Source organism: Spea bombifrons, chromosome 10, assembly GCF_027358695.1.
Source record: "Spea bombifrons isolate aSpeBom1 chromosome 10, aSpeBom1.2.pri, whole genome shotgun sequence".
NCBI lineage: Eukaryota > Metazoa > Chordata > Amphibia > Anura > Pelobatidae > Spea > Spea bombifrons.
This window is the reverse complement of record NC_071096.1, coordinates 33,602,810-33,626,271: the sequence shown is the minus strand read 5'-3', so window position 1 is coordinate 33,626,271 and position 23,462 is coordinate 33,602,810. Positions and strand designations below refer to the sequence as shown.

Here is a 23,462-nt window from a genome sequence, read left to right as displayed (position 1 = left end):
TTTATTTATTTGATTTACAGAATGTTTACCCATTAACTTTTGCTACAATTATAAAATAAATGATACATTTCTAGACCCCATTGGTTCAAGTACAAATGTATAGTGTGGCAAGCAATCACCCACAAAAAATATTATTATCTGAGACAAAGAAACGATGAAGGGAAATACAGCTTTTATTATATAAATCATTTTATTTTTTTTTATATAAAAATTGTATATGTATAAGTAAAAAGAGTGCAGACACAATGCATCCCTGCAGCATAGAGCTCACAATCTAATTTTAGTTGTCTAGTAAATTTTACTACAAAGAGGAGGCTTTGCTAGTTGCATATCCCTGGGCTTTAAATCTCTTAGAAACCAGAAAAGTCATAAAAATAACATGCCTTTGATTATGGCCGTGTCCCCTGTGTATCAGAGGTCTTTTGAATACATATACATATAGGCACTTGTTTGGAAGAAGTTATGGGTTTTACCCTAGAAGTCTAAAATAGATATAACCCCTGATTCCACTTAGATGCCTTAAATCATACTTATATACATACATATTGTAGCTATTCCACCTTGAGCATCTCTTGACACACACACACACACACACATATGTATTTGGGTGCATTTATATATATATATATACTTATAATTTACAGTAAGCTAAAAAATGTTCTAATTGTAAGCACATTAGCACTAAAATCAACACTTCTGAAAACACAGACGCTCGTATAGACCAATACTGTATGCATACCAACAAGTGTTTTGTATTGATATAAAAACAATAATGAAACAGTTATACAAAATAATGTTTCTGTTTTTTTTAGTAAATATTGTTGCTTGGGATGAACAAAGAAAATTAAAAAAAGGAAAATCATTGGAGCCGCCTGACTTCATGCTGCTGTACTGTGATAAAGACTGTAGTTAAGTTGTTATCTGCAGATGATCACCGGCACTAGCACTTTTATACTTTTCACAGTTTCTATGACCGTAGGGGATGTTTTAATCTTCATCTCCGCCATACATGTCAGCCAGTTTCTGGAAGCGAGGTCCCCACTTGTTCAATGCATCGAAGTCCTGATCTTCATCAGAGTTGGAGGAGTTCAGAGAGCTGAGGGACCCAGCCTCAGAGCCGCTGCCTTCATAGTCAAACACAAGCAAGGAGTCATACGGCGGGGCAGTGGGGTCATTATCTGCTGCGTGGAGGTTCTGGATAAAGGGAAATGGAAAAAAAACACTTTAAAGAAACTCTCTCTTATAAGCACAAGGCCAACCATGCAATACTATGTGTCATCCCAAGCACTACCACCAGCCTATGACAGTATAGACTAGTCTATAACTTGAATGGAGAGACATGTATCACGATTAGTGCAGAAGTTTACGTGGGAACAAAGTGGGAACCCCAAGAAGGCCTAACATGACAAATAAAGGTAAGGCGCGTATTTAATTTTTATATGAGTCAATATTTATTCTCCTTCAAACATGATAAAAGTGGGATTACTTTTTTTGGATGCTCACAGTTTAGAGCAGATTTTTACCAGCAGTTTACACTAACCTTAAACCAATCAAAACAAACTAATTTTAATGTATATTTAAAGCAGGCTAAGCCCACATTCTTTAAAGCACCACTTTGATAAAGGCTTGGTTGTATGCTTAAGGGACAGTAACCCAAAGACAGAGGATTTGAATACCAATGAGAGTGATTATAATTTGTATACTTTTTTCCCTCATTGTGATGAATGGAAGGTAACTGTGGTGGAATCAGTTAGAAGTGTGGAGTTTAATAGAACTGTTGCATTGACTATGAATTTCACCATGACCAGTAGTCACAAGAAAAATAGGATACTAGTGGTCTTACAGAAATGGAGAGTTAAGGCTTATTTCTCCATTATTTAGCTTTTTACACAGTAATACTCTGGCAATAATAGCATGCAGGGTTTACAATGATACAGCAGGGCTAACCGAGGTACACATCTGCGAACTGAATCTGCTCTTTACTAACCTCGTCTATAAAATTCCCAATTTCATCTGGGTTGCTCGGGCGCGGTCGGTACTGAGGAGCCGGTAACAGAGTGGGAGCAACATCATTGCGTATCACATCTGGACGAGCATCAAGGCCACGGTGAAGTTGGCTCAAGTCAAAATCCTGAAAAGGGAAAATTAAAAAAATATGCTTTAATATTATGATAATCATAGTAGTAATAATAGTATATCTATAAATATGTTTGGCTATCATGCTGCAACTGTTATGTTTGAAATCTCACTCTATTAATTCCTGCTGCTCGCATGGGATTTCCGGCGCGCCTGCACCATCTAAGATGTAACGTGAATGCTTTCATAGGCAATTGAGACTGCAATCTGACTTTATGCTTAACTTAATATTACAGCTATAGTCAAACTCCAGAGCGAATGTTGGATCTGGTTTATTTGGAGATATATTCACTAGCAACGGTTTTGGTTAACTTTATGTTGCTTGTGCCATTGTGTTGGAGTCCTAAACGGGAGGCTCCGTTGTAGTGTATTCCTCCCATTGTCAAATGATACACATCAATTCTTGTGGCATAAAGATCCAAGTGATTCCTAATAGATATGGATTGGCACATTGCTGCAATCTGGCTATTGCAATCTATATTAATAAATAACCATTCTTTATAATGCCCAGAGTCTTACATAAACAATAGTAAGTGTAATAGAATGTCAGGGACTTGTCAGGGTACACTTATATCCATGCTCCATATAATATTTGTTTTATATGAGGATAAGAGTAGCTCAGTAGGGTAAATAACATTACTTTGCCTTCCTTTTCACCTACCTGATCTTCCTCACCACCTCCTTCTTCATCATAGCAATAGACATTGTCCCGAGTATCATCTTCTGGAGGAAGTAAGGGCTCTTTTACCACCTTCTTCCGCCTCACGAAAAGCAGGAGTAACAACAACAATACTATAAAAACAAAGATAGCATGTGTTACAATCATACAATCAAGTGCTAAGCAAGTTCTACCCCTTATACAGTTCATTGGCACTCAGTGTTTAGCTGTATAAAGCAGGCAGACGAAAGCTAACGTTTCTTGTTGCTTTGTATCTCCACTCCGGCCCTGGTACTTATACTTTGTCTATTGCAGAATATCTAGGGCAGGTACAAGGCAAATGGGTCCCATAAACACCTATATCGTGTTGGGATAGGACTGACCATCTGTAGCCCTTCCCCAGGGACTGACAGAAAAAAAGACCTACTCAGAAGCGCTAAGATGCCGCCGAGAATTCCGATAATAGCGGGGATTCCCAGTCCTCCAGCAAGAAGAGCTCTTTCTGCGCAGATCTTCCTGTCCTCTTCACAGTGGCACACAGTGATTTTCAGAATGGACTTGTTCTGCATTCCCATATTGTCTTTCAGGATGACACCGACATCATAAGTGTCAACTTCAAGGTCCTTCAATGGTTTTATCTCAAGGTCTGCAAAAAAACAACATCTTAACCTCAAAAACAACGGATTGCAGCCCAGGCTTTGTTGACCAAATGTCCCCACGTATGCATCAAGCAAATATATACATTTTAAAATATTTTGAAAGGAGTATCCACAATACTTAATGTGAGAAGCTCCTAATTAATAACTTACTATTGTTAACCACGGAAGCTGTCCAGTTTTCACGTGCTTCAGGCAAGAGGTCCACCGTGAATGGGCCAGTGTTTGGGCTCTTGTCGCGATCAATTATGCTAATTACTATAGGGTCTGGATCTCTCTGGCAAAAAGATACGTCTGGTGTCTCCAAATATGGGCTATTGTCGTTGACGTCGAGAAGGGTAAGCAAAAGGGTCCCAGTTCCAGTAGCCGATGGATTACCTGGTGAAAAATATATGATTCTATTAAAAAAAAAGTCAGCATAAAAAACATTGCCCACCATATTACCAGACCTTTCTTCATAGCTCTGTTGCCTATTGTTCCTTCCAAAAAGTAAACGTCAATCAAATCCTTACCACTGTCCACTGCCAAGATGATTGCTTTGTAAATGTCGTTCTGCACATACATGGACTCCCGATCCAGATGTCCATTACCAGTGATAATTCCATTGTCCTTGTTCACAGAAAGCCACCCAGCTGGGTCATTTCCAATCATGTAACTGCAGAGACCAAAGCCACGTGTTTGGGAACATTAGAATCCGTAAAGCACCGTCCTAGTGATTCTTTCCTACATCTTTATGATGTTTGCGGTCATGTTTCTCTTTTATAAGGGCAACAATGTGGCTAGCCAAAAACTGACAAAAAGTGTCAAATTTAAAAGCCAAGTAGTAATACTTTTTAGTGCTTATGGACAGGCCAATAAAAACATCTCCAAAGGCTACGTTTTAAAATACTAGCAGTAACATTCATATGAACTCTGACCCCCAGACTACTTTAAGCGATCCTGTGCAGAAGTTATGCACTGCGACGCTGCGTAACAAATATTAGCTACTTACAATATCTTCTGATTCTGGAACTTGTCTGGATCCTGTGCGGTGTATGACGCGACCTCCTGACCATTTGGCAGATCCTCAGAGACAGACACTGATTTGACAGGCGGTGCGAATATGGGGGCCTCATTCTCATCTAAGACATTCACAGTGACTGTGGCAGTGGAAGTTACCAGCGGCACAGAAAAGTTAGCTTTGTTTACCGCAGTAATGAGCAGCAGGTACTGGCTCTTTACTTCAAAGTCCAAACCCTGAAAGACAAAGGAACATTTGGTGTAGCACACAATAGACCTGTCTGAAGTATAGATTGTTTCATTAGAATGTGACAGCATAAGTCCATAAGGACTTGGGGTCACTGCAGCATCACAATTCATTGTAGTAGCTTTATGAATATCAGGGAAGCTTGCATGTATAATCGTGTAGGTAATTAGAACACAAATGTGATGTGGGTATAGTTATTGTTTTATGTAGTGATAGAGAAAGGTCCCAGTGTGTATAGACTTGGAAACCTATGAACTTCTGTTGCAAGGAACCTATACTGCCGGAACCCACGTGCATGGACCTGTACTACAAGGACCCGCACATGTAAACCTACGCCGGTGGAACACACATGGCAAGGAACCCACATGCACAGAGTCCTTTTTCAATAGCCAAAAGAGTCATCGCATCATACTTTATTTTGTTCTGGGTAACTTCCCATTGGAGTCTTATTGTTAGGAGATTTGTAGCAAATTTTTAAACCCTGATCTCCTTTACCTTTATGGTTGTCACAAGTCCGACATTGTCATTGACTGTTTCAACTTTGAAAGCCCCTGCTTCATTGCCTTTGATGATCTTGTATTCTGCAAGCCATGCATCTGTGCCAGGAATGTCCGCGTCTGTGACCGTCAGACGCGTAACCTCAGCGCCAACTTCGTTTTCGTAAACATCAGCAACATACTGCATCAGGAAAAGACATGAGCTTCCTCAACACTTTCAAAGCGAACATCCATAAAAAGCACAACTACAAACACTGCCAAACATTGGGATCTTCCATGATACAATGTGACTACATCACAAGCAACCCATTATGCTTCAAGTGCCTCCTCCCCCAAAACATTAAAAACATATAAATTGGAGATATTTGGGACGTGGGTGAAATTTGGTGAAGTCATCATTTAGCTGTCCCCGTTTTGTGCGTTATGTGAAATCCAGAGTATAATGAAATGAGTTAGATAAAATGAATCAGGTATAGTCCAAATCAAATGGAAAAGTAGTGATATTGGCCCTGAAGTCTTAACCCTTCGGATTTCATTATACTGAAATAATTAGAATGTGGTTTAGCAATACTAAAATAGTGACTGTGTGGACATTATGGACTGAAGTTCACCATTCCCAGTTATTCTACTATATGGGTTTGCTCATGTAAAGTAACATCTTAGACATGAATATGTTATTGTTACCGTTGTAGGGTCAAAAACAGGAGGATTGTCATTGGTATCGGTCACAGTGATCACAGCTGTAGCAGTCGTTGAGAGCCCTTCACCTTCTTGATCCGTCGCTTTGACTATCAGTGTATACTTTGGTATTTTCTGAAAAAAGAGATGTAAGAATGGTGGGATTTGTCTGAAATGCTGTATATAGTACAGTCATCTGGAATGTGCAGATGTTTATGCCATGCCTCAGGCCAACATTATAAAAAGTCAGAACTAGAAGTTTACTATTATTATGAAAATGGTGATCAACCTCTCGGTCCAAACCAGTAGAGATCACACTGATCTGTCCGGTCAGAACATTGACTGTAAACATCTGAGCATTGGGCTCTTTGGGTTCTTGGTCGACGATGGAATAAGCAACCATCCCGTTGTTGGTGTTGATGCTGTCATCTAGATCTGTGGCTGTTACGGACATCACGGGAGTACCTTTAAAAGAAATTCTGTGTCAGTGATAATTCGTTCCACTTACTGTGTTTGATAATGCTATTGATGTTAAGCCTACCTGGTCGAGACCCCTCAGGCACAGAACCTTCAAAGACCTGCTGTGTAAACTGTGGTTTGTTATCGTTCTGATCGATGACTTTAATTATAATTTCCATTGGCTGCTCCACCGATATTCCATCAGAAGACACGGCATGTACCTGGATCTAAAACACATGTTCCATTGTTAATAATTGTTGTATGTTCTGGATCATCAGGATCTCCCACACGTGATCTACCGAGCCCATGTTATTTAATATTCTTCATATACTTACGGTATACATGGGAATGGTTTCTCTGTCCAGAGGTGCGTTCACCAACAGCCAGCCAGTTCGTGTCTCCATGGTAAATACACCCACAGGGGGGGTATCGGCACCTTGCCCAGTAATGCTGTAAAACACTGTCACTTCAGTAGCTCTACTGGATTTGATCTGGGGGGGGAAAAGAGAAGAAACAAAGTTACTTTGTATATCCACACTGATACAATATAATAAACATCCAGTTCATTTCTGCTTTCATCCTGTATTTATGCAGTATGCCTTTTTTTTGCATTTTTTTTAAACCACTAACAATCACTTAGAAGACGGTGAATGAAAAAGAAATCTAGCAGACAATACCCATCATTGAATGTGAGCGCGGGTAGAGATTGTTAGGGCTGGGGCACATCCTTTTTGAAGAATTAGTTTATATTGAACACTTTTATATCCTGCGAGTAACTCAGAGCATACCTGCACAAGCCTCTTTGGAAAAGTACCCTTCTCGTTTTCAGATACTGAGATTGGAGGGATAACCCATTCTCGTTTCTGTCTTCTCAGCAGAGGCTGCTCATTGGATAAATCCTGGGTGACAAAATAATGATTATTGATCACGTAAGATAAACAACATATTGCAAATACGCGGAAAAAACAAATCTCCTATTACATTCTCTATATCAGAATTATTTAGCTACAAAACTGCTGTCTATTAGGACGTTCTCGCAACTGGGCCAAGCTGGCCTGAGAACAGCGCCCGAATATTAATATGTATTGCAGACCATTGGTAGTCTGTAATATCTCACCTGTTGGTGTAAGTGCTGCCTCCTTTCCAGGGTAACCAGGGCAGACTGCTCTTCTTTGTGCTTTCCATAGACAGCAAAAATGTGAAACCTTTTCGTGGGCTTGTGCATCTTTAATGCATTCTTTACTATGATCGTGCCGGACTCCAGTACATCAAAATCTGGGTCTTCAGAAACATACTGAACTGTAGATGCGTGTCCACACTGCTCAAAGCTAACTGCAACAACAGACACAAACAACCACGGTTAAAATATGGGAAACTGAAAGAAATAGACATTCGGCATTTCATTCTTTTCCTTGCAAAAACTATACAAAGTCTTCATGATTGCCCCATTTTCTGCATAATAAACCCTGCTTTTTCACAAATGTACAACCTAATGCACTGTGACATTCATTAGAGGCGTCCTCCTTTAATTGGGCCCAGTGTAATAACGCCAGCGGTGGACCGTATGTGACGTTGTATTATATTCAATGAAACCAGCATCCAGCCCAATAGCTGGTAATAATACTAAATGAAGTTCGTTCCCAAAGCTGTAATTTAAACAACTGCCAATAAACTAAGCAGTTCACCCGTTTAATTATAGATATACTGTAGTTTGAAGTTCCAAGAGCCCAGAAGTATAACAATTCAATGTATTACCAATTTCCACCAGTAGATGTTACCATAATAAAGTCTATTATATACAGTCTCAGGGCAAGGCCTGGAGTGGCAATTACGCAAATAGTTGTTACTTTTGAGTTTAGGTTAGAAGAAGACATTAGCAGTTTTGAAACCAAAGTATAGCGAGGTGCTTCACAAATCCATGTACAGTTCCTTGCAACATGAAAGATACTGCCGGGTTATTTGGTGGGATCATATAATACGTTAGATGTGATGCAGTGTAAGGTGCTTGGTGTCCCTGCCTATTTTAAATATGTTGACAAATAAATATATTTTTTTTAATTAGATTTTTTTAAATGTTTTTCATGTCAGCAGCTCTACCATGTACAATGTGCAAACCCCAATACCAAAGCTAAGTCAGCGAGAAATCTCTTACTTGCCAAAGTTCCAGTCTTTAATGTTCCATATGAGTTACTCTAGGTAGAATATGTTATATTGGGTCAATAAATTCAGGAATATATCAACGTCTCTCGGATAATTGTACGCGCTGCTTTAAGGAGCTTATCCTTTCCCATTTTTACAGTTAATTGGGCAGTGTCTTTTAATTAGGATTGTGGTTCTGTTTAGTAAAGGGGCAGTAAATACGTTAGACACTAAAGACTTGATTTAGCTGTGGTTTGCAGGTAAAATGTTTGGGAAAACGAGCTTTTGGCGACACAGGGAACCAGTTCTTGGAGCCCAATGCAAAGATGATGGAAGCCATGAATTGGAACATTGGTCCAATAAAAAGTGCCATATTTTTAACAGCGTGGCCATTAAATGTCTAGTTTTGGAACATTTCATCTTGGAGAAGTAATGTGTGGAAGACACCAGTGGAACAGTACACAGGTAGCAATATGGTGTGGCACCTATGTCACGTAGCACACAATACATGGAAAAGGAAGGTAATTCTGCAAATTAAAGGGATCACCAAAGGCGGGTCCGCTTTGTACTGGCAGCCTCCCAGTCTGAATGCTGCTGATCCTATTCATTTATATTTAATGTAGTAATTTGGACTGAAAGCAGTTATTAAAGGACACCCCCCCGAGGGGTTAGACTCACTCATTCAATAAATATTGGTTAGGCCGTGGCTTCGGAGCACAATAACCTTGCTTCCAAAAGGTGTTTTTCCGCTGTGTTGACAGTTGAATGGAGAACTGGTCTTGCTATATTGCTGAGGTGTGATTAGCCATTTTATGATGTTATACGGTTTTATCTATTATGGCGTCGCAATAGATTAATCCTCCTTGCTTATACTTCCCGCATAAAGAAAAGCTGGGGGTCTTGCTGGTGGTTTAGGGGGAAGTTTATGCCGGGCGGCAAATACAATAGAGATGAAATGTTAGTCTTAGTAAGACATTATTATTATTTATTGTTTTATATAGCGCCATCAAATTCCGTAGCGCTGTACAATGGGTAGTAAGACATAATGTAACTTATCTATACGTCTCTATGGTACTGATGTCCAAGTTACCAAACCCCACAAACAACATCATGATACAAGCAGCAGTGGCAAGCATGTTAGATTGCCTGCTATAGCCAAAAAAAATATCAGAAAAAGGAAAATCTACATAAAATGTATCTAGAAAGATCATTTGTTAACGTCTCTTGAATCATTGATTGGCTTTGGATCTTAGTATGTTAGAAATTAACAGAAAGGATGTGCAAATCCTGTTGGTGCCTGAGGTGAGAGGTCAACATGTGTCTAATGTCCCGAATCTGTCAATAGGTAGCATTTACGATAATCCAGTATCGATGTAGATTTGTGCATTCCTTTAAAACTAAAATTTTATTTTCATTAATACATTCTCAGAGAATTCTTATTCGTTGGTTCTTCTGTTAATTGCGTGATCATATATGTTTTTCCGTGGGAACAGTAACACAATTAAGCTAAATATTTATCCTCAAGCATCCCTGAAACCCAAGACACAAAACAAAAAGCTCTCAAACAAGCAGTAAACGGTTCTTTGGAATCTCTGGCTGGAGTTTGGCTTGAGTTACATTGGTGGTAAATTCAGGAGCGAAACAAGATACAGGCGAGGCTTTTTCTGGAAACCCCCTGTCCACAAAAATAAGACCCTTTACCCTGGCCTAATTGGTGTAATCAGAGTAACATATGAAAGCGTCCCCCTGTTCTAATAACGCATATCTGGCAGCTATCAGAATGCTATGAAACCAGATTCCAACTGCCTGGATCAGCGCTATCACAGAGAGATAAAAGGGCAAATGATAAATTATGGTGCGCTGCCATGTTATATGCATAGGGACCCCCCCCTCTATATATATTACTGATCTCAGTGTGTATGAAGGCACTTACATGTATTTTAAAGGAGCCCCTAAACATGTCTCTGAGAATTTAAAAGACCCTAAACCTGCTTTATTCTGAGCCCTAATCCACCTTTCCTTCCCAGTTTCATGTTAAAAAGAGGAAGGGCTACTTGTTTTTTTTTCCATTACCTAAAGTTTTATGCAACCATTTTAGTCTAACCAGTTATTCTCTGATTACTTAGGTTTCAACAGTTGCAAAGTTGTAGTCATTCACGTTTTAGACGTAAACATTTTTAAGATAGGATTTATCTGTATCACCGAAATTCATATCCAGAAATGGGTAAACAATAGAACTTGAAATATGTTGCAGCGTCGTTCTGTGTCGTCGCTTCTGGGTCTCTTACTTGCGTAATTCTCTGCGAAAGGTTATGGAATAAGCCTTAAACTTCTGAACTGAGAACGAGACCGGATTAGAGGAAGTACTCGTGAAAGTGGATGGTGTGGTTTGGCCAGTGGAGCCCTTAAAATGATAAGAATAGATCTTACACAGCGAGGACTGGTCTTTTTGCAGATGTTTGTGGAAATAGAAGTAGAGTTAACATAATTCCACAGAATTTACTTCCCTGTCTACTTGCATTGACTGGCCTAACAGCCATTGTTACCCCCACAAGGCATCACACAAGGACAAATTACAGTAAAAACAGAACGCATTGTGTGCATGTCTATGACTAAGACTATACCATCCCACTACAAAATGCAAACCTACATCCAAACATATTATAACTGGCACGAGCTGCATCGGGAAAAGGGGGTTTCTGTCTTGCAGTAATATTCTATGTGCTCTGAAAGGATCTGTAGCGATGAAACACAGGGGATTCAGCCTCGGATGTTTGTTCTCCAAGATGTGCAGGGGTTGTGTTTGAGTCTTTAGGAGAAATTCAAATTTAAAACACAATGTGGTTTCATGTAAATTAGTGTATTTTTCCCGTTTCCTGTTAAAGCTGTGTAAATTCCCAGGTACGTGTAAAAAAAAATAAATGTGACGTAGAACAATACATAAAGATATGGGTTGTAGGCCAGCTGTAGAATTACAGTAAGTCCTCTCCTCCCCCACACGGTCTTATACAAATAAGCGAGGAGAGAAACCTGTTTGTTGGCTCCACGCAAGCCTGCTGATAATGGAAGCAAATACTTTGCCTGGACACACCCAGAGACGGTTTAAGATTAACACAGACGATTACCAGCTATATAGACTGCGGCATTAGCACTAATTACAATTTACGGGGTCTACATAAAGCTGAAGCCCCTTTACTGCCAGGTGGGAGATGGGCCAGCAACGTTCTCAAGGTAGACCAATTCACTTGGGCACATACAAACGGCTCCGGCGGATATTTACAGCAAAACACTCACACGTCGTACAAAACATACCAATCTTCAAATCCAGACAGATCCATTTCACAAAATCCATCTTACAGATAAATATATCTTACTATCATTCACACAATATAGTTTAAGCAGCAAAACTACTACAAAATCATCATCAAAACTACAAAATGGTACTGTCCTTCTGCTGCAAAAGCATTTTGAAGAATGATTCAGAAGCGATATTATGTGTTTGAACATGTTTTTCTTTTGTCCACAAACCTAACACTCAATGGGCCAAATTCCCCTGGAAAAACAAAATGAAAAGTAAAAGAAAACATCTTGCACAGTGGTTACGAAAGGGGCTAATTCAGTTTTTGGAGACTTTGTGATGTCATAACGAGAGTAAAGAAGCAGTAAATATCTGGCCATATATGGAAATTCCCTAAGGGACGTTTAGTAAAAATGCCCTCCCCAGGGTTTCCAGGATGTTTGCTTTGTCATCAGCGCAGGTGAAAGGATGACATCACGGCACGCTGCCCTGCAGCTCACATAGTGAAACCTGAGCTGCCCTGAATCACAGGCAGAGACAGAACACACCTTGGCAGGCTCTAGACAGAAACTACAGAACGAAAACACTGCTAACACTGATCACGAAACTGCCTGGGTGCCTTATACCTCATTTTATGTACTAACACCTGCAATCGAACAACGCCGTTTTCACAGTGCCGGAGAGGAATGTACATCAACGTAGAACCCCATAGACATGTATAAAGAGATCTTGAATTAAATAAAAATACCGTGACCGCCCCAGAAAAATGGCTCCTCCCGATAACTCCCTAAAACTTCGCCGTTATATGTATCGGAGGTTGATAACAAAACTGGCATGTCATGAAGATTTCAAAAGTGAAGAATCATAAAAGACTGTGAATTTATAAGGAAATTAAAGCGATGGCTGTGATGGGAAGGCATGGTCCGGGGCTTTATGCTACAGAGGGAATACCTAGGCTTTAGGGGAAAAGATGCATTTCTAGAATACACAGTCCCAGAGTGAAATGTTTAGCAGCCACACATTTATAAGATGAGTGTAGGTACTTTGGGGCAGAGGTTATAAGACAAGCTGAACATTTCCCCCTCCCCACACATCATGGGGTTATTAAATATGTATGGACTGAGCTAACATGCCTCTATGCAAACATAATCATGCAGACCGCACTGTGGAAAAAGCTCTAAACACAATCTATTGTTTGCTTCTCTTAGGGACGAGGCGTACAAATATACTTTTTATTTACAACACAAACTGGGGGTTTGCAGGTCCGATGCGATGAAACATTTTACTGACTTGATTATGCATTACGAAGGGCCAACCACATTGAGCTTCTCTTGTAAAGAAACTGAGCTGGCCCATCTTTTGCTAAAAGTATTGATTGTCATTCCAATAATATATCTGCCCATTACGTGGGGTCAGCCCAGGGCTTTGGCAGTAGAAATTCAGGGCTGGCCCTCACTTAATGAATTATCATTTATTGATTCATATACTGCAATCATATTCCGCTAAGTCAATAACAGACCTGTGAATAAACCCCATTGTTTTAGCTAAATACCCTCAACTGTATTATTGTTATTAAATATTAATATCTGGTACTCTTGGTGCAGATATTTCAGAAATACATTCCCCCTAATATTTTCTCTCCAGCAGCAGAGGCCTCACAGCTTCAGTCGCAACAAATGTTGGCCTGTAAGCTTGGTTTAAATATTGACTTCTTTATCAAAATCTGTAAAATTCCTTTCAGTGACTCATCGCTAGTTCACATTCTGGTGTTTGTTGCCTCAAATATTAGTTAAATCGTCCCTCAGAAGCTTGCCTAATTGTTATTTTAATATAATATCCATTTATATCTGTTTCTACCAGAATTTCTCATCAATGCTTCCCAAGAGCATCACAAGTACATGAAGTCATTATGTCCTCACATTAACACAAGTGGACCAAACATTGTCTGTCTCTTAGACCTTAATGTTCATGTGTTATTGAGGTGCTTCAGGATGGATGCGGAGAAACTCTGCTTTATACACTACATTCAGTCTTAAAACAGCTGTTAAGAATTGGATTTGCCCCCTGTACCCAAGCCAATGAGGAAAATCACTCTTCAAGTTCTATCAGGGTATTAATAAAGGCCACTCATGTCTGTGTGCTTGAGACTTTCAGATTTTTTTTAAAGATTTTTTTTTAATTCTAATGAATCAGTTGCAATCTCAACACAGATACAAACGTAGCTGTAGTTCAGACACGGCCTTAACCCCTTCATGACAAAGCCCGTACATGTACAGTGAAGGAAAAAATTATTTGATCCACTGCTGATTTTGTACGTTTGCCCGCTGACAAAGACATGATCAGTCTAAAATGGTAGGTTTATTTGAACAGTGAGAGACATTTCAAATAAGTTATACATTGATTTGCATTTTACTCAGTGAAATAAGTATTTGACCCCTTTGCAAAACATGACTTAGTACTTGGTGGCAAAACCCTTGGTGGCAATCACAGAGGTCAGACCTTTCTTGTAGTTGGCCACCAGGTTTGCAAACATCTCAGGAGGGATTTTGTCCCACTCCTCTTTGCAGATCCTCTCCAAGTCATTAAGGTTTCCAGGCTGACGTCTGGCAACTCGAACCTTCAGATCCCGCTACAGATTTTCTATGGGATTAAGGGATGGAGACTGGCTAGGCCACTCCAAGACCTTAATGTGTTTCTTCTTGAGCTACTCTATTGTTGCCTTGGCCTTGTGTTTTGGGTCATTGTCATGCTGGAATACCCATCCACGACCCATTATTAATGCTCTGGTTGAGGGAAGGAGGTTCTCACCCAAGATTTGACAGTGGGATTGGTGTTTTTAGGGTCATAGGCAGCATTCCTCCCCCTCCAAACACGGCGAGTTGAGTTGATGCCAAATAGCTCGATTTTGGTCTCATCTGACGACAACACTTTCATCCAGTTCTCTTCTGAATCATTCAGATGTTCATTGAGATCATTGACAAGATCCTCCCATGTGTGAATAATCGCACCAACTGTTGTCACCTTCTCACTAAGCTGCTTGGCGATGGTCTTGTAGCCCATTCCAGCCTTGTGTAACTCTACAATCTTGTCCCTGACATCCTTGGACAGCTCTTTGGTCTTGGCCATGGTGGAGAGTTTGGAATCTGATTGATTGATTGCTTCTGTGGACAGGTGTCCTCAGAAGATGAGGAGCACTCCCTTTAAGAGAGTGCTCCTCACCCCAGCTTGTTACCTGTATAAAAGACACCTAGGAGCCAGACATCTTGCTGATTGATAGGGGAGCAAATACTTATTTCACTGAGTGAAATGCAAATCAATTTATAACTTATTTGAAATGCGTTATTCTGGATTTTTTTGTTGTTATTCTGTCCCTCACTGTTCAAATAAACCTAACATTAAAATTATAGACTGACCGTTTCTTTGTTAGTGGGCAAACATACAAAATCAGCAGGGGATCAAAAAATAGTTTCCTTCACTGTAAGGGCTCACGATGCATTGTTTTTAATGAGTTTAAGGACAGCCCATTGTCGTTAAGGGGTTAAAGGAATAAATATTTACGCCGATGCACTTAGACTACATGAGAACATGAGGTCCTGAGCCTGCACTTCGTGAGGCAAAAAAAAAAGAAAAACATAAAGAAGTGGAAATTAGCTAATGTATCCAGGAAGAGAAAAGAATTATGTAGATAACGTCAATATTTAACCCGTATTTATAGTGCCGCAGTAGCCGTGATATGTTCAAAAAAGACCAAAGTCCAAACATGCTTATCAATGCATTCTGGTTCTACCAGTTCCTTATCAGCACAGTAAGGAATGATTTTTAGAAAGCCACGCAGAAAGTGTATGTCTATATGGAATATATATATATATATATATATATAATTAAGGTGAAGTTAGCACAGTTCTTGAGTATCAATAGGTTTGGATTTGCCATGGGGCACACAGGACAATGGGTTGTCTTTCAATAGGTTAGGCAACACTGTGCACGTAACAACATGCTCTTATAATGAAAAAGGACAGGGTGTTATTCTGAGTATGTCACACTCCCTTCCCAGTGTGTATGCTGGTGTGATTAGGCCAACACTTGATGCTTATGCGGCGATTACTTCAATGACACAGGAGTGGCCTCGTGGTTTTGCTGCAACCTTTGAAGTGGGGACACTCATTTTAAAGCCCATCCTTATTACCCATCAAAGAGCCAGATGTCTCTGGCTAATCTAGCCAAACCACCAGGAGATGGTATTATTATTTATTATTATTATTATTATTATTATTATTATGACCATCAAATTCCACAGCGCCATCTAGACCTTTAGGACCTTGGCCCGTGGAAATATAGCTATAGATAGATGCATTGCTATGTAAATATATTCCATAAGTGCGGTACCTGCCCTATAAATAACCACATAGTGCTTTATTCATTAATAAGCTGAGCATGTTCTAAAATATAAAGAGGAACCGGTTTGTCTTCTGCCTCCTATTCGCTGATAAATACAATTCCATCCATTGGCTCAAAACCTTGCCGGAATGAATTTTAAAAAGATTATTTATAAAGCAAAGATAAGCATTAATTAGTTAGCAGTTAAGAAATGAATCATTTTGTGCTCTACGACATCCAGTACGTAAAAGGAAATGGAACCTTGTGAATAAATAATGTTACCTGAACTCTGATTATTATAGAGTTGATATTTTGAGCCCAGATGAGCTAAATAAAGGTATTGTCCAGCACACCATGGGGTAACCTTATGAGACTTTAGGGACAAGCGACAAGTTCACAGATTATTTTGTTAGGGATAATAAACCAGTCTGTGTCTGTCCTGGTAAACTAATCAGATGCCACAGTGACAAGCTCACCGACTTAGCGTTAGTGACTTAGTAATCATGTCATCCATCCACATCATGGTCGTGTTACCGTGGACATCCTGGAGTTTGTAATCAAACGGAATTACTCACAAGTGACTTTCTTTCTATAAACATAAATGTAAGTATGGGAGGTGTGACAGTGTCCTGTCATTAAACCACTTTATGGCAATGAATTAAATATACAGTATGTCAACCAACACGCACACTGCCTTCTGCTTCATTTCTTTTCCTTTCGATAATAATGGAAAGAAGCTTAATTTTGTAGGAGAAAGCATTGTGCAAATGTGGATAAAGGACAGGTTCAACAAATATTCCATCTGGACATTGAGTATAATGCGATCCTGAGAGACCAGCCGTCAACATAATTCATAATCACAGCGTCTACTCACCATTGCGTGAGAAGACACAGCTGGAATGGCAGAATTCATTTATTCATCAAGGTCCAGATAATATACAGCCACCCGCCATCAACAAGCAAAAACAAAAGCATTTTTCCACAATATTAGTCCTACCATTCCTGAGACTCTCTGGCTACCAACATAAACAACATATCTTCCATGTGGCCACCCTGTATTACACCACTGGCCCTTCATAGTAACATAGTACATAAGGTTGGAAAAAGATCTAAGTAAATCAAGTTCAAGCCTTCTACCTAACCTTCCTACTCTTGATCAAAAAGAAGGCAAAACCCCCTTAATTAAGCTACTTTGAATTCTGCCATCAGGGGGAAAAAATCCTTCTTGAGTCCAAAAGGCAATCGGATTTCTCCTTGGATCATCTGGGGTTTAAATACAATATTACAAAATACCAAATTTACCAAAATTTACCAAAAATACAACAGGCAACAGTGTGTAATGAAATTCAGCCTTTGGCCTGTTGAACAGGATGGGAGCTGTAGACCAAAAGCATCTTAAGTACTAGATGTTAACCCCATCCACAAGGTCAAACGCTGCTCTGGAATTTCGCTGAACACCTGGGAGATCCCAAGAGGCAGATTAGCTGTTGACCCCCAGATACTTTAACTGCCCTACGCTCAAACAGAAAGCATAATTTATTAAAGTGACCAGCATTCGCCTTGAAAATGAATCTAAATATTCAAAGTTTCAACTTTCAAGAAATACTTACTCTTTGCAAGAGAAGTTATTGTATCAATGGGGAATACGTACAAACGAACACTAATAACAGTGGCACAAGTAAACATTTCTACCAAAGCAATGCTTGATACAGTGTTACTTTGTAAATCATTTAAAAGCCTCGAGAATTTTACATTTAAGTGTAAAACCAGGCTAAGGGTTGTTTTCCTGCAGAAACTGCAGTTTCTTTCACTTTTGTTTCGATTTTATATATTAAATAGCAAGCAACCAGTCCTCCCTGGGTTACCAAGGCAAACATTTTCAAACCAGATACACCAGCCAGATAGTCTCCAAGCCCCTACATGCCAGGGCTTTAAAAAGGTGGAGCTGTGATCAACCATTTCTAACCAGAATTACAAGGAAAACCAGAAAGAAGGGGAATTACAGCGTAAACCGATACGATCGGTTATTTGGGGTTTATTCGCCATGTTTACTGCTATATGCAGCCCAGCTAGACTACCTGTTACTTATTGACTTATATAGCGCCATTATATTCCAGAATGCTGCATGCATTTCCCTAGCCAGCTAAACAGTCAAAGTCATCTTATATGCAGAGACCTTCTTATATATAAAGAATTATTATATTGTTCCGTACATTAAAGGCAGGAAACTTATACATAAGTCTAAAAGCACACTGATAACCACAGCAAAAATTCTATCCTTTATGCCCCAAAACTTTGGAGTTTCTATTGTACTTATCTGCTCAGAGCCTTGGAAGCTGTGATTAAGGCACTCTTAACGCGTCACTGCAAGAAGCATTAACATCACACAGCGTCAAGGCTGTGAACGCAAGAGCATCGCTGTCTGAAAGAGATACGAGGTACCCCCCCTGTCTATTAACACTGCTTATTCCAATAAACTCTCTCTCTTTCCCCCCCTCTCTCTATGTATATATGTATTTATATTTATTTAGCATTTTTTTATTTTACAAAATAATGTAGGTTATCAAGTCTTAGGGCCTCACGTGATGCGCAAGGATGCCCAAAACTCTAAGCCGCAACAAGGGTCATCGTTCACAGGGCAGGTGATAAAGGCACAAAATAAATTTCATTATGCACAGAATTACAATATTTCTAAATCGTTTGATAATTTTTAAAAACATATAGTGTTGTTGGATTTTGTTTTGGAAATCAAGCTATTGTGGGCTTTAGATTCGTTTGATTGTAACAAGCGACAGGTTTCATTTTTCCTTCTCTCTCCTGGAGGCTATATGGTGAGTTTCTGTACTTATATTATATATTTATGATATTTATATAACAAACAGGAGTTAAAACTTGTAGATTATTGCGTAGTAACATATTTAAAATGATTAACATGATAAGCCATCATTCAAAAACATATGGTTCCGAAGCTTACAAAACTGTCTTTTTTCTGGTCGCTTTATCTGGAAGGAGTGATGAGATACATACTCTGAAATTTCAGTTTCAAATGTTTATGGGTGCATATAAAAATGAACGTATATTTTAAAAGTTGTATTTAAAGGTTTAAGTTATATTTATGAGATAAACAATGATATATCCTCTCTAGATACAATGTGCAATTGGCCACAGTCCTTGCAGTCCAGAACTGACCTTATCGGCAGCTATGTGCAAGGAAATCTTATTTCTTAAAATGGAGAAAATACACAGAATCGATATTGGCCAACAACATATGAGTCACAAAGTCTGTGTACGGTTCTAAAAACCAAAATGAAATGTTTTGCGGCACTATTGCTGCACTTTTTAAATTTGCAGACAAGATATGACCCATGGCCTAAGGTCTTGACAATAAAGAGAAAAAGACTCTCCCTCGAGTTCCCAGACACACAGGAAAGAGGAATGTTGCGCAACACAATCTGACAACATTTTTAAAAAGAAACACCCCTGGCCACAGAGGGCCTGTGATAACAAGCCTCTTTCAATTCACATAAGAACAAAGGAACTGGCTGCATGCATGCATGGAGAAGAACGTGCACCAACAACACTGAAAAAACATTCTAACCTCTAACAAGCTTATCAGGGTATGTTCCTGGTGACACCGCCAAAGAGCAGGAGCCATTTTTGCCCCTTCCTCCATCAGGCGCTCACCTTGGGTTAAGGACAAGAGCCACAGCCACCACCGTCTTTCCATTTTATGCTAGTTTTCAACCCCAGACAATTGTGAATATTGAATTTTTTGGGAATAAAAACTCAATGCTTTGTGTTTTCCACTTAACCTACTATTGACAAAGGTCTTAAAACAGAGGGGAAAACCATCAATAAGACCACAGAGTGAAGGGAAGAGGGGTATAGGGGCAGCATTGAACAACAAAATCTTCTCAGAAATGACGGTGATATTCTACGTTTCTGGAATTGGGGATGGTTTTCAAATCTTGTAATAGCACAAAGTATTCCTGCGCTTTAAAACACATTGCAGTTTAACAGCGATGCGATGAGGGTTATTATTTCATGTTTTATATAGCACCATCATATTCTGCAGCGCTGTACAGTGGGTCAACAGGACGTTACAAATAGTGCAAAGCATAACAAATTGATCTACAGAAGCAAATTATGGAGGGTCCAACTCAAATGAGCTCACAATCGCCATTATATAAAGGGCTTATTTTTTATGTATTTACAATAAAATGAAACTATAAGAGTGGAATTACTTTTTCCATTAGAACTTTCATCTAATGTTTATTCCAAGGCATGCGGTGTTGCCCTGTTTTGGGGATATTAGTGTTATCAATGCCAGGCCATGTCATTTGAATATGGCTGGATGAGTTCTATAATACAGTTTACCTTATAGATACAGTTGTTCTTAAAATTTGTGTTTTCCTCTGATCTTTTCTCTGCCGGCTCATTGGCGACAGCCTCGGGGCAGCAAACAGATTGAAAGCAAGTATAAAGGGCTGCAATTACCAGATAACATTATAAAGAATCTAAGAGATCTTAACATAATCAGTTGTGAATGTGAATTATCAACTACATGCAGCAATCCAGTGCATCCAGTGACTTGATCAACTGGTTTTATCTCTTCTTGCGACCCCCCCCCCTTAAAACCTGGGTGGTCAGCGCAGAAATAAGAGATTATATTCAGGGTCTTACCTCTTCCTATCACTGTGTGCTCCTTTAGCTTCCTTGGCACCGTGAAATAGTAATTTTCCTCTGTAAAGCCAGTTTTGCTGCATGATACCCATTCTGACAGCCCTCCTATTATCTGCTATAGAGAAAGAATATTTTAGTGTATACAGCAGAATACAGAGAATCTACTGGGAAAAGTTTATTTGGTCCATTCCATCACAAAATGCATATTTCTCCCAAATTTGTTTTATAAATGTCAGTGAAAAAATATTCTTAATTCTCAATCTTAATAATTCTTATATGCAGACAACAATAATTGTTCACAATTAAATTCATTCTTAATGTATGGGTATATAGAGACAAAGTGTGCATGGTCAAGGACATGCAGTGTGTCCCAGCCTTTCCCAACCAAGTGCCCCCAGTATGGACCAATATTCCACTTATTCACCGGGTACCACTAAGCACCTCTTTCCTGCCAGATGTCAGTATTCATCAGATAATAAAGTACACCCAGGCTTATTATCATGTATTCATCAGGTACCACCAAGCACCTGGGTCCTGCCTTGAGAAGTATGAGTATAGTACACAGAGTAAATATCAGCACCCACACTCACATAAGAGGTGTGAGGATTAGTGAGGACAGTGGCATTAATGGACATTATCTAAAATACACGGAGCAGGGGAGAGGCAGGTAGGTAGGTCTTCTTGCTGTGCAGGTTCCAGCAGCTGTTTGGGGTCTTTATATGCATTACAGGGACTGTTCTATGTGGAGCTGGGTATTACTAGGCAAACGTGACATCCAGGTGGGCAACTGCACAATGACTTTGGTCTTAAGAGAGTTTTAGGGGACAGGTTGATGGTTCTTGTAGGTGGAGGTCGCGGCATTCGGTGAGACATAAAGGCAACAAGTCTTATTTGGCCACTCCTGGCAGGACAGTTTGTGCATAGAAAGGTAATCCCCAGACATCCCTGGCACTCGTCAAGGACAATTTATAGTGTTTTACAGGGACAGTCCGAGTAGTGTCTAGATAGTGGCTTACTACAGAAGCAGTCGGGGCAGTAAGTGGGTAGGTAGGACTCAGAGGGGCAGTTTTATGAACAGTAAGTATGGCAGTGAGTACAGAACTAACCTGTAAGGACAGACAGAGTAACAGCAGCCGGGCGCAGGGGATCCGGACTTTCTTCATCCCCACTGGGGACATGGAATGGAATGAGTGGGTGCCGGGCTCGCTCGGGTGGGTGCTGTCCTGCGTGCTTCCCAGTCTGTGAGTGTCTCTGCCTGTCTCGTCTCACTGCTTCGCCTGCACTTTAGCCCGGGGTGTGTCCGGGACAGGTACGGCAACACCCAGATTCCGATCTGCTTACCCCCCCGTGGGGGCGGTGTCACCGGGGCAGGTGAGAGGGAACAGTCGCTGTCACCGGTGGGGGTGGTCATTTTCACAGTGACTCTGCCACTGCCGGGGTGGCGGCACGGGAACTGCTGCAAAGTTACTGTAATCGCTGAAACTCTCCTACCCTGATCATCGCTGACACCCCCAGCGTGCAGAGCCGGCCCCGGGAGCAGATCCCACTCACGGCGTGGGGTCTGCTTACCGCACCATACGAGTACTGGGAAGCAACATCTTATGGGTGTATGTCGGGTGATTCAAGAAGGGAAACCAGGGGCACTGATGGGCACTGGGCAGTGATTTTAATAGAGCCACTCGGAAAGGACATATCAAAGAGCTATACCCCCCAAAGTGACAATATTTATGTGTTTTGTAGTAGCTCAGAAGATTTGTCGGTAATCATAGTGTCCTAGAGCCCTAAAGGTTACAATGTGTATATAAACAACATTTCTTTGTTTATAAACAAAAAACTGAAAGATACCCTTTGTTCTTTTTCTGTGCACTCAGAAATAGTTAAAATATGGGTATATAAATGAAACCATAGTGTGCCACTTTGTCCATTTTATATTTAGAGAGGCCATACAAAAAAGCATGTGAGAGAACAGACTTCATAGTCTGCCTTATGGTGCTCCTCACTGGAGAGCATCTCAAGAGATGTCCAAAGGATTAAATGAGATGCTCACCAAGAACAGACAGCTGCTTCATAGCCTGTCCTACAGTATGTCCTGCTTCGGGGAAACTCTTATTTTAGCTCTCTTTGTGCCATTACAGAGGAAATAAATCTCCATATCAGTCTGGTCCTACACAAAAGGGCAGTCCAGAACCAAAATATGAGACAAATTTCCTCTGTACGAGGGAATTGACAACCCCAGACATACGTTTCGGCCTTCATTGGCCCCAGCAATGGGGTTCGGTTGATATTCCTCTATGCACAAGCGAGTGAGAAGGTCCACTTGCCTAACCTTTACACTTGGGCTATGAAGCAGCTTTCTGTTCTTGGTGAGCATCTCATACTCTTTTTGTTTGGTATTTCACCCTTTGGCAATCTCTTGGGGTTCACACCAAGTGTAATGGCGAGTCTAGAGTCTTTGCTCTTGTGTTTCTAAATGGATGCCAGATGTAATCTAATGTTAAGTCAAATTGATTTCTGCTACATGGCAAATTACATAATCTATTGTAGACCTTGGAATGAAGATTCTCCATAATAGGTTTAGGGATCCTATCTGTTTAACTGACCCCACCAGAAACTGTACCCCATAATTACTTGCCAT

At 40.1% G+C, this 23,462-nt stretch overlaps 1 protein-coding gene across 2 annotated transcripts; it reads right to left on the bottom strand.

Annotated features, from left to right (window-relative positions):
- Positions 1–796: 796 nt before the first annotated feature.
- LOC128467060 (cadherin-1-like) lies at positions 797–22,116 on the bottom strand. 2 transcript variants are annotated; one of them, XM_053448567.1, is made up of 16 exons: positions 21,934–22,116; positions 20,828–20,939; positions 7,448–7,662; positions 7,119–7,229; positions 6,666–6,821; positions 6,413–6,557; positions 6,161–6,336; positions 5,878–6,006; positions 5,192–5,374; positions 4,442–4,686; positions 3,963–4,105; positions 3,604–3,828; positions 3,222–3,440; positions 2,798–2,928; positions 1,988–2,131; positions 797–1,194 (listed from the first exon to the last, which is right to left on the bottom strand). In XM_053448567.1, exons 1-16 carry the CDS (start codon positions 22,003–22,005, stop codon positions 988–990), a joined length of 2,613 nt encoding a protein of 870 aa, XP_053304542.1. In that variant the 5' UTR covers positions 22,006–22,116; the 3' UTR covers positions 797–987. The 2 variants fall into 2 exon arrangements, with proteins under 2 accessions (XP_053304542.1, XP_053304541.1); XM_053448566.1 differs by having other exon boundaries at positions 20,828–20,942; positions 21,934–22,115.
- Positions 22,117–23,462: the final 1,346 nt, after the last annotated feature.

Coding starts and splice junctions, on each gene's coding strand:
- LOC128467060 (XM_053448566.1), bottom strand. CDS start 22,005: ATGTCCCCAGTGGGGATGAAGAAAGTCCGGATCCCCTGCGCCCGGCTG. Junction 6,822..7,118: donor TTCCAAAGAGGCTTGTGCAG/GTATGCTCTGAG, acceptor TTCCCCCCCCAG/ATCAAATCCAGTAGAGCTAC. Junction 4,687..5,191: donor GACTTGTGACAACCATAAAG/GTAAAGGAGATC, acceptor TTTGTCTTTCAG/GGTTTGGACTTTGAAGTAAA.